Source organism: Microtus oregoni, unplaced genomic scaffold (assembly GCF_018167655.1).
Source record: "Microtus oregoni isolate MIOR12 unplaced genomic scaffold, Mior012 000053F_ref0000044, whole genome shotgun sequence".
In the NCBI taxonomy this organism is placed as follows: Eukaryota; Metazoa; Chordata; class Mammalia; order Rodentia; family Cricetidae; genus Microtus; species Microtus oregoni.
The window spans coordinates 15,084,712-15,096,818 of NW_024543829.1; the positions used below are offsets into that span (position 1 = coordinate 15,084,712).

The window sequence follows — 12,107 nt, forward strand, 5'->3', positions numbered from 1 at the left end:
CTTGCCCTTTTTTACCCTCCCTAAATTAGCTTTTCTGATAGATTTGCTAATGATTCCTATTGTTCAGTAGTCTTACTGAACTGTTGAATCATACTCTTCATTTTCCTGTTCCTAGAACAGGTTTTGGAAATAGACTAAGAAGCTGTTTTGGCAAAAAGATTCCAAATTCTCCTTTCTAAGCAACAGTAGACTTGAGTCTGAGACAAACAGAGGCAGAGATCCATGCAGGCTCTCAGACTTGTAGGCCTGTCCAGTGACTCTTGTGACTGTGAGGATTATATCTCTGAGTTAATGATGCTGAGTGAGCATCACTAAATCTAAATATTCAAAATTCAAAATGTTCCAATTTTTTAAGAATTTTTTTAAGTGTGTGTGTTGAATTCCCTGAGCTGGAGTTCTATGGGACTATGAACCGCCCACTGTGGGTGCTGGGGCTGAACTCTTGTCCTTCGCAAGGACAGCCTTCTCTTGTAACTGCTCAGCCAACTCTCCAGATCTGTGTTCCACAAGTCACAGATTTCAGAAAAAGAAAAGGAAGAAAACTTTCAGATTTGAAGCTAAACATAGTTGCATACATGTGTAATTCTACCACTCTGGGTTTTGCGATTAGGAATATTCTGTTTTCAGTTGGATTTAGTTGGAATCATGTGATTTTAGCCTTTGAACTTCTTTCACTAATAACACACACAGTTGCTGTCTTTTCTCAGTATGTTAGTGATCATATCATCTATCTCCTCCCTGGACAGGCTGATGTGGATCTCACACTCTGTACCAGTCTGACCTTGAACTCAGAAGTGGGAGAGTTTTGTTTTGTTTTGTTTTACTAGAGCATTCACTAATGCTTGGTAGGTCCCACTGTGATCCACTCCCTTAGTGAAGGACATCTTGGCTGGCCCAAGTTCTGGCAGTTGTGAATGAAGTGTTGTACATTAATGTGTAGGTTTTTGTGTGGAAATGAGCTTTCTGTTTATTTGGAATAGATACAAAAGAGCAGGAGTGCTGGATCCATTACAGGTAGCCCGCCAGGAATGACCACTTAGACAGTTTATAGTCAATTGAAAGTCTTTATTCCAGCTGGCTGAGACTGTGCTCAGGTATAGGGGAGGGGAGTGTTTTTTTATTAAACCCTGAGCATTTAGGCCACGGGGCTTTTAAAGGCAAAAACCCACATTCTGTTGTTTCACTTAGTAGCAGCAGGGGGACGTTGGCACAAGCAGGCAATTTATCAGAAGCTAAGTTAGTTAGGGAATCTTGACCTCTGGTGCCTAGAATAGAGTTGGGTAATTTTCCATAGGCTCTTCTATCAAGGAGATCAAATTCTAGCTAAACCTGAAATGGCCTCAGCTAGAATACCATGGAGGAACCGCTACACACTCTTGGCATGTCATAGATCGTATGGTAAGAGTATGTTCAGCTTCCTAGGAGACTGTTAAACTGTCTTTCTTCTTTTTCTCTCTGTAGCTTTGAAGCCTGTCCTGGCTCTAGCTCTTGTAGACCAGGCTGGCCTCGAACTCACAGAGATCCTCCTGCCCCTGCCTCCTGAGGATTAAAGGTGTGCGCTACCACCTCCCAGCAGTCAAACTGTCTTCTAAAGTAGATGTGTGTTTACATTCCCACCAGCAGAGAATGTTACTCTAGGTCTTGCCAGCACCTGGAGTTATCACTGCCTTAAAATTTTGCCACACTGGTACCTGGGGAATGATTTTTCCTTGTTATTTAAATTTGCTACTCTAATGACTGGCCCGAAACTTCTTTTCATGTGCGTATTTACCATATGTTTATCTTCTTCATCAGCTTCTTTGTTCAGGTCCTTTGCTCATTTTAAAAATCAGGTTGTTGGTTTTAAGAGGGTTTGTTCTTGCTTTTTTTCTTTTTCTTTTTTTCTTTCATTTCCAGGCTAGCCTTAAATTCATGATCTGATCCTTCTACTTCTACCTTCTAATGTCATAGAAGAAGCTCATAGGATAGGGTTGATGTTATAAAGGATTGTTAATAGATTGACATAGGGGACATTAAGTCACACAAGTACAATTTAGGTAAGGAGCATTGTCTCCAAAATACTCCAAAGATAAAGTAGTATGCTAACAGATCTGTGAAGTTTAGGGTGTTAGGGATGTAAATGTTTATTCACCAGGGCTGAGCAGCCATTAGGCCTCCTTCCCTTCCCACAGTAGAAGACATACTTCTAATGGGCAGCTCATGGGGGCATTGTATGGTCATAACAATCATGAGGTTCTGGTCTGTCATTAAGTTCTCTGTGCTTTTATCACGAAAAACATAATTCGGCCGGGGGAGACAAGATGACCCTGGGTAACTATTCAAAAAAGAACAACACTGATGTAATTAAAATAATTCTAGCAATATGTAATGTCTTTGCTCTGTAGATCCCCTATCTGCCTAAGTGGCCAGACTTACAGTCTCCTGTCTGTGTTTAAATTGCTTGATGTGTGAGCTGGGACTGATACTCAAAAGATTTTTAAGGATGATGGTGTTTGTGGAATACATGATCCTAAAATGTATATAGATAAATGAAATCTTGTAATGGGGGTCTAACTCTTTTTGGACTTCAAGCCACTGCCAGCCAGGTGCTGTAGTTAGTAAGAGCTTTCTTTCATTGCCAAGTGTCTTAGAGTGGCTTCTCACTGAGAAGGTCTGTTACTTCTGTAACATGCGTGCTGGGGTTACATTACATGCTTTTTTACAGATAAGGAAACCCAGATTCAAATGATTATTTTTACAAAAAGTCACACAAGTACATACTGGCAGGAAATGTCAAAATCTGGTTCATTTGACTCACCTGTGTTTTCAGAAGCCATGATAATAACCAAGCACAAACTGTAAGATCCTACTTCAAGCCAGCTCCAGTCTGAGGCAGAAATAGAAAATCAGAGTTTGCTAAGAAGTATCTACATTATTCTGTGCCTTTTATTTATTTCCTCCTGTATAAACTGCCATGGCCACTCTATAGTTAAGGGGAAGGTTTTTATTGCAGATGTGAGAGAAATAACACCCAGACACATATGGAAGAGTCCAGAGCAGAGAGAGAAGAAAACTAAACTGAACATGGCCAGCAGACTAGACATGGCCAAGACTGTCTGCAAGAATGGGGAGGACAGCAGGGAGTAGAGAATAGAGAAATCATAGAGACAGGAGCAGAGCATAAAGAGAACATGCTGAGAATAGCAGGGCTTTAAGAGGGAGGCCTGTGAACTAGAGGGAATTTAGGGAGGGGGAAGAGGTGAGAAGGGCTAGGATTCTAGCATGGACTTTGAAATGTGTAACAGGTATTTGTGATTCTGTAGGAGCCTGGAGGCCAGCACACACTTTGATATGCTGATAGGTGCCACAGGTAGCTAGCTATGTGTTCCTTCTGCCAGAGGAAAGGAAAATGACTCTTGGGTAGTTTCTGAGAAATACTGGCTTTTATCTATCCCCCAGAGATCTTCCTATAGTCCAGGTTGAGCTCAGTTCTGGATATTTTGACTGCCTTTTGGAGATTGAGGAGTTGGAATTTCCTTTGGACCTGACACCTGACATGAATAATGTCACAGCCAGTTTGACTGCCTTTAGCAGCAGATATTTCTAATAGCAGTGCTTTTTTTGGTTTGGTTTGGTTAGTTGAGATGAGGTCTTACTATATATCCAGACTAGCCTGGAATATGAATAATAATAGACTGTATATATACACACACCAGCTCAGATAGAGCTAAGGTTACTTGTCTTGGAATTACAATATAGCTGGCATGGAGCTTCCCTCCTAGGGGTGGTTTTTATCAATAGGAAACGTTTGGTGTTGTCTGGAGCGTGTTCTGTCACAACTATGTAGAAGGGGGCTTGAGAGATGGCTCAGCAGTTAAGAGCACTGACAGCTCGTCCAGAAGACGTGGGTTCACTTCCCAGCACCCACACAGCGACTCACAGCTGCTTGTAACTCCAAGATCTGACACAGACATGCATGCAGGAAAAGCACCAGTGCACATAAAATAAAACCAACTATGTAGAAGGGACAGTATTCATGGATGGAAGCCAGAGATGCTACCAAATGTTCTCCAGTACACCAACTTCTTTCCTGTTACCTAATAAATGATCTGACTTGGAATACCAGTAAGTGTGGAGGTTGGGAAATATTGAGTATAGGGCTGGAGAGATGACCCAGCGGTTATGAGTACTGGCTGCTCTTGCAGATGATTCAGTTCCTAGCACCTACATGACATTTCGGAGCTTCATTTCCAAGGTGTCTGACACTTTTTCTGTCCTCTGTAGGCATCAGGCACACACATGGTGCACATACATTCACCTAGACAATAAAGTTAAAAAAAATGCATTTTGGGGGGTTTTAAAAAGTTGTGGGGTTTTTTGTTTGTTTGTTTTGTTTTGTTTTGTTTTGTTTTTTTGAGACAGAGTCTCTCTATGTAGTCTTGACTATCTTGAAATTTTCTGTGTATTCCAAGCTGGCCTTGAACTCACCAAAATCTGCCAGCCTCAGCATCCCAAATCCTCGGATTAAAAGCATGCACTATCACTCCTGGCAAAAATAATTTTTTAAAAAATAAAGCCAGGAATGGAGGTGCAAACCTTTAATCCCAGCACTTAGGAGGCAGAGGCACATGAATCTTTGTGAGTTGGAGGACAGCCAGAGCTACAAAGTGAGACCTTGCCTCCAAAAATAAATAAATATTTAAGAAAGAAACACTGAGTCTATCTAGTTTATTACATGCGAAAACCTTTACACCTTAGAAGTCTTTCAGCTGTCTCTCAGGATTGGTCTCTCTGGCATTCTGAGGACGAATGCCCCTCTGTAAATACCTCATGGCTCAGTCCATTAACTGGTGCTGGCACATTGCCTGCACCTTCAGCCAGAACTGCTAAATGGTGGCTTGGATTTTGGGGGTTTGTTTTTTTAAACAGGACAATACTTTTTCTTCCTGATGTTTCCAAGAGACGGGCTCAGTTGGCCAGCAATTCTTGCAAAAGCAAACCTGGTGACAATACTCTAATATGTTGCTGGCATCTTTCACTCCCTAATCTGTGTTTACATGGCACTAAAAATTGACTCTCTGATGCCAAGGTCTGTTTCTGTGTAGTGCTCTGGCACTGTTGGCCGAGAGTCCCTCCCTAGTTGCTTTACTACCATGCACATGTATATAGCACACAACTGGTTTTCAGAAGCATGGGCTGTACAGGACGCCTCTGAAGTCATTGTGTCACCAGTTACACAGCTGGATGTGGGTTCCCGAACTGGGTTCCTGGTTGTAGATCTACTCTCCCCCACAATAGTTTGCTTTTTTCAGTTTCTCTTAGAAACTAGTGTTTAGTTCATAATACATGAAAAAAACCAATTTACTTTCTTCCATTTGTGGTTAGATATATGCTTTTCTAGTAAGTTAGAAGAAATGGTAAGGAACTAAAGCAATTTGAGACTAGCTGTTAAAGGAGATGTCCGTGATCTAGATAATAGATGTCCAAGCCTGGGGAACAATTTGGAAGTGCAGTGGAATGGAGTCTATATCAAAATGAAGAGTAATTCCTTCCAGGGAAATGGCAGACCTAACTAAAATGGTTTAAATGACTTGCATCATTAATGAGGCCAAGAAAATCTGAGCACAGTTCTTTTAAGAAAATCCTACAGACTTCTTCTATTTTATGGGATTCTAGAGTCATAAAACCCACTAAAATCTTTCAGAAAGGAAAAGGGAAGAAGGAAGGAAATACTACAGACATCCACGCCATCTTTGAGGGGGAGGTTTTGGGAGTTTGAGATAATGTTTCTCTATATAGCCCTGGCTGTTCTGAAATGCACTCTGTAGACCAGGCTGTCTCAAACTCAGAGATCACCTGCCTCTGCCTCCCAAATGCTGGGATTAAAGGTGTGCACCACAACTCCTGGTAGCCAAGTCTTTTCTTGACCCAACAATCAGAAAAGTTTTTACATCAGTTTTTTGTTTGTTTGTTTGTTTTTTAACTGAAAAGATACATTTTTTTCAGATGTGAAGGTCAGAGAACAATTTGTGGGAGTCAGTTCTCTCACTGTATGGGTCCAAGAGATGAAACTCAAGCCTTTGGCCTTAGCAGCAGGTGGTTTATCTGATGGAGCCATCAGCAGGTGTTTGAGGTCAGTGGTCTCACTGATAACACCTGCAAATACTGTTTCTCCTGCTTTGGGGTAGATCACAATTGTTCAGAAGGATGTTTGATTTTGCAAGACTTTAAGTATTTTAGGACTGTCAATTTATTTACAATAGTATTTTTCAGCTTTGCTAAGTTTTGAGGGCTCTTATTTTTTATTATTTATTTGTGTGGGAGGTTGGAGAGAAGGAGAGCGCACATGCCTGGGGGTCAGAGGTTATCCTTCTGTCCTTTGGTTTTCTCCTTATTTCTGCTGCTATGCTGTGTATAGGAGCTTCCACCCAGTTCTCCCTGCCTCCCCTGCTGCTGTAGAAGGGCTGGGATTAGAGGTGACACTACTATATCCAGATTTTCTTTCTTTCTTTTTTTTTAAAAATGAGTTCTGAGGATTGAACCGAGCCCATCAGGTTCTTATGGTAAGCACTTTTGTCTGCTGAGCCATCTTCCTGGCCTAGAGGCTTTTTATTTAGTTTTAGCCCCATAAGCCAATTTTCCTCTCCAGGAAGGCAGTATTGGCCATGTTGAAACCACATAACCTAAAAGTGTTACCATCTAGGAAATGAACTGTTATTTGTACCTTTTCTTAGAATTTAAAACTGAGACAGGGACTGTTAATAAACTAATGCTGAAAAATATCTTCTGGTACAGTGACCTCCAGCCCCTGGATGAAAGGAAAAGGAGTAAGTTTCTTATACTTCATGGTTGTGTAGAGGGCAGTTTCTCTTTTGATCATTTGAGGAAAGAGGAGAGAAGCATGAGAAGTAGCAGAGTAATAAATGTAGCTCTGTAAAAGGAACACATAGAGATGTTTTCACAGTGACACTCTTAGAGGGCACAGGCTAGGTGATGCTGGTGCATCTGGCATAAGACTGTGCTGTCCCAAGGCTAGTCAGCACTAACAAGATCCGCAGCTGAGAATACCAGCTAGCCTGTCTTGCATGCAAGGATCTTCTATTCTCCTAAGATTTCCTTCTGTCTGATCAAATGGGTGGTTGTGTATGAAATGCACCTCAGAAGGAGGAGGAAGAAATGACATGTTCATGTAAATGAAATACAACTGCAAATTAAAGTGTCACCCTCTTAAAAAAATCAATTTTTTATTTAATTGGTTACCAAGGAAAAAATGTCATACTGAAGTGTATATCTCAGGGAAAATTAAACTGAAATATTACAGGTGAATCTGGAATTCAAGGAAGTTCTTGGAGGGGGAATTATAAAAAAATTGCTTTAATAAAAATATTCTCATGCTACAAAGGTAGGTTCATAAATTTCTGCTGTATTATATGCCAGCGTTTCAAAAGAGATTAACAAATATTACCTCATTTGTTCTTTACTGCCTCCTCCAGTCACCGTGTGTTGACTGCCTCTTCGCTGGAGGAAGCCTCCTTTTGAGATGTCTTATTAGGAAAAAGGTCATTTACAAAGGAGGAACTGCTTCTCCCTAAGGAGCACTGCATGCTACAAACACATCCAGAACTGAAATTAATTCATCTGCTTTTTCTGTTTTGTTTTCAAACGTCTTTGCCGACATTGCCTGAGAACTCATCTGCCTCTTCAGATGATGAGCATACCCTTAAGCAGTGCAGATATTCAGGATCCGACACTCCAGTAACAATGGGAGGGACTTTGAATGGGGCTCCATTTCCACATAGAATTGTTTCTTGTGAAAGGTCGTGTCTAGTTTCTCTTCTCGGTGACTTGTTGTCATCCATACCTCTACAGCTTTCTTAGGCTTTTTCCCTCTACTGATTCCTGCGTTCCCTTACATTCTGCAGTGGGAACATAGAGAGAAAGAATATAGTGTAGTCTGATGTGCTCTTTTTGTCTTCTCTGTCATCAGGGGCAGTGATTGGAGATGGACAGTCTGCTGTTGCCAGTAACATTGCCAATACTACCTACCGGCTCCAGTGGTGGGACTTCACCAAGTTTGACCTTCCAGAAATCAGCAATGGTGAGTCAGTGTGAAGGTGGAGTCTCCCTGGATTGTCCCTCTCTTAGGGAGTTGTTGACGGCTACACATGTTTCTAAGCTTCTTTCCTCAGCTACCAGTTAAGCAATTCAGAAAATAGTTCAGAGAATGTCTAGAGCAAATCACCCCTGAGGAATTTGTGGAGAAGTTCGTGGAGACTAAAAGATAGATAGATGGAGCTGAGAGAAAGAAAACTGAATATAGGATTTATGAGCTACACCTGTGACCCTTGAGAAACATCATAGTGATTTTAGACTTGTTAACAAATCTAGGTCTCCACGAACCAAATGAGCTAGGTATGGTTAATACCTGATTTATAAACGTTTCTGACCCTTTTAAAGAAACCCATGACCCCATTGTTGAGCACTGCAGACATTTCCTCTGCCTAATGTAGTCCTCGTGCATTTCTGAGAGCTGGTGGTCAGCCCCTGCGTGATGGCTCTAGTGACTGCTGCCCCATCACTGTTAGGGCTCTGTTCTTCTCATGCCAAACCACCACCATTGATGTCACTTCATCTCATTGGTCCTGTTTCTGCTGCTGCATCTCCGTATAATCTGCTGCTTTTTAAATGGAAGTCCTCCAGCAGTCTGGAAGTGCCCTGCCCTTTACCACACGTCTTGTCTTTCAGACCAAACTTCTGTAGATTCCATTTTTCTAGTGTGGTTTTGTATGTTCTTCGTCTTCCTTTAACTTCAGCAATGGGGTGAAGCGAAACAGATCAGAAATTTCATGATGTGAGCTAATGCAGTGATTTTTTGATACATATTCTGCAGCTTTTTAAAGTTACAGTTGCATGTACAATAACTTAACATTCCTTGATAATTGATAGTAACCCAAAATTCAGCAATTTTGTGCTCGTATGTGGCTTGGATCTTTTGAGAATTAAGGCCAGTTTGTATTATCTTCCTGTCATTGCACATCTGGTTCTTGCCTTGGAGCACCTTTATGAGCTTTGATCTGTCCTCTTTGAGTCTAAGGGGTCATCTGCTAATTTGATAAACATCCTTTTTCAGTCTTCCTTCACATTACGAGCAAAAATGGTGAATCAGTCAGAAATTGTAATAAGCTTTCTGTCATGTTTTTGGATTTTTGCCTGCATCAGTTTGGGAACATGAATTATTAGTACTTGGGCTTCACATCTAAAGTCTTTCCCTGTTAAAGATAGTTTCTCAGGGTCTGGAGAGATAACTTGCTAATTCTCCAGAGGAATAAAGTTCAGTTTCAAGCACCAGGGGAAACTCAGAAGTGCCTGTAATTTCAGGGGATCTGATGCCCTCTTTTGGCCTCTAAGGACACCCACACATACATGATATATATCCATTCAAAATGTACACATACTAGGCATGGTGGCACACAGCTTTCAATCACAGAACCTGGGAGGCAGAGGCAGGCAAATCTCTTGAGTTCAAATCCAGCCTGATCTACAGAGCAAGTCCAAGACAGTTAGGGCTACACAGAGAACTTGTCTCAAGAACTCCTCCCCCTCAAAAATATATACACACATATACATAAATAAAAAGTAAAATAATCTTCTAGATAAATAATAAAGACAGTAACCCTGTATAGTGCAGATTAACTTTGAACTGGCTGTCCTCCTGCCTCAGCCTTAAGTGTTAGAGCTGCAGGCATGCACACTATGACTGTTGGAAGCTCTTCTGTTTTCTGTCTTGTGTAAAGTATTGTAAGAGTTTATAGGTACCTTTAAATAATTAAGATATTTTATCTGTGTCATCTTATGATATGCCAGTTTTAATATTCCTGTCAGACAAGGGAAGTGAGGTGAGTTTTTCATGCTTTGTTCTTAGCAAACCCTAAGTAGCAACCATCCATTTTATTCTAATTACCAATAAGCCACATGTCTAATCTCTTTTGTTTGTTTAATTTTTGTTTGGTTTATTACTCTGTGGTTGGATGGTTGGATGCGTGCACACACATGTAGGTATGTGTATGCCACCACACACGCTTAGAGGTCAGAGGACAACTTTCAGGAATCAGTTCTCTTCTACCATGAGTTCTGGGAGTTGGACACAAGTCATCATGTGTGTGAGTAAAGTGCTTTCCCCACTCCGTCACCTGGCTGGCTGGCTGGCGCACTAATCTTTCAGCTCTACTAAGAAGCCAAAGCAGTCCCCCCCCCCCTTCTTAAAACTTTTTTTAAAAAAATATTCATTTATTTATACCAGATCTCATTATGGGCGGTTGTGAGCCACCATGTGGTTGCTGGGAATTGAACTCAGGACCTCTGGAAGAGCAGTCAATGCTCTTAACCACTGAGCCATCTCTCCAGTCCAGCCCTTTCTTATTAAGAACTCATTTGCTTTTTTTTTTTTTTTATTTGATTTTCGACACAGGGTTTCTCTGTAGCTCTGGAGCCTGTCCTGGAACTATCTCTTGTAGACCAGGCCTGGCCTCGAACTCACAGAGATCTGCCTGCCTCTCCACCCCGAGTACTGGGATTAAAGGCGTGCTCTATCACCTCCCAGCCTAGTTTCAGTTCTTACATATCTCTTGAAAGATTCTGTAGGTATGTGTAAACAAATGCAGAATTGTGTTTTCTACCTTTATGTGATCTAAATGACAAAATGCTATAGAACTTTTCTGCACTTCTTCTGTATGGTATATCTCAGTGATCTTCCATATTACTATAAAGAGTTTACTCCTTTGTGTGTGTGTGTGTGTCGCAGGAGCATGTGTGCGTGTGTGTGCACATGTGTGTGCATGTGTATGTCTGCATGTACATACATGCAGAGGCCTGAGCAAAATGTCAGTAGTCTTCCTCAGTTACTTTCCCTCTTACTGCACTGGGCCAGGTCACCATTTCTGCCTAGTCAGAAGGCTCTCAGGATCTGCCTGTCTCCACTTCTCTATGCTGTGGTTATAGCATGCCTTTCCATGACCAGCGTATTGCTTGGGTGCTAGTGATTTAAAGTTAGGTTATCAGTGGGTGAACCCATCGTGGTCTTGACCTCTTTGCTCATATTCTCACCCCTCCCACTCTTCACCTGGACTTTGGGAACTCAATTCAGTGCTCCAGTGCGGGTCTCAGCCTCTGTTTGCATCAGTTGCTGGATGAAGGTTCATGTTCATCTTTCTGGGTCTGGGTTACCTCACTTTGGGTGGTTTTTTATAATTCTATCCATTTGTATGCAAATTTCAAGATGTCATTGTTTTTTAATGCTGAGTAGTTCTCTAATGTGTAAGTGTGTTACCTGAGCTACTAGAGTTCACCAACTCCAGCTGGACAGGAAAGGAAACAGCATAGGTCCAAACTAGACCCTCTGAATGTGGGTGACAGATGTATGGCTGGGAAAGACCGCTGGGCCACTGGTAATTTATCCCTACTGCCTGTATTAGCTTTTCTGGAACCTATTCTCTTTGGATGGATACCTTGCTCAGCCTAGGCCTTGGACCTTCCCCAAAACAATGTGCCTTACCCTCTCTGTGGAATGAATGGTGGGTGGGATGGGGGTTTAGGTAGAGAGAAGGGGATGAGGGGAGGAAGTGGGAATGGGATTGGTATGTAAAATGAAAAAAGATTGTTGGGGTTTTTTTCTTTAAAAATAAATAAATAAGAATTTTAAAAAATGAAGTTAGGTTGTCATGCTTTCAGGGCAAGGGCTCTTGCCCACTGAGCTGTCTCTAGTTCCTCTTGTCTTGTTTAGAGATAGGGTCTTGGTCTGTATCCCAGGTTAGCCTGGAGCTTGCAGCAGGCCTCATGCCTCTGCTTCCTGCAGTGCTGAGATTATAGGCATGAGCTATCACTCCCAGTGGCAGCTGCAGCTGCTATAGCTGCTGCCAGCAGCCCCCGCAGCTGCCACTCCTCCTCCTTCCCTGCCCTGCACCCTCTTCTCTTTTGAAAAAGTAACTATCTAGTAATTCATTGTAACCAGTGTCCTGTTTGTTGAAGGACTTTGAGTTTCCATTCTTTCTATACAAACTGCTACAAATTGTCTTTTGCATATGCGTGTCAATAATACAGCTATTTTGAAATGCAACTGCAGGGAAGAAAAG

At 41.7% G+C, this 12,107-nt stretch overlaps 1 protein-coding gene across 3 annotated transcripts in view; it reads left to right on the top strand.

Moving 5' to 3' along the window:
* Ambra1 (autophagy and beclin 1 regulator 1) overlaps positions 1-12,107 on the top strand; it is a 199,627-nt gene that overhangs the window by 149,175 nt on the left and 38,345 nt on the right. For all 3 annotated transcript variants that reach the window (XM_041637507.1, XM_041637508.1, XM_041637509.1), the window contains one exon: positions 7,967-8,077. In XM_041637507.1, coding sequence (XP_041493441.1) covers positions 7,967-8,077 — 111 coding nt within the window. The remainder of the gene's footprint in view (positions 1-7,966; positions 8,078-12,107) is intronic.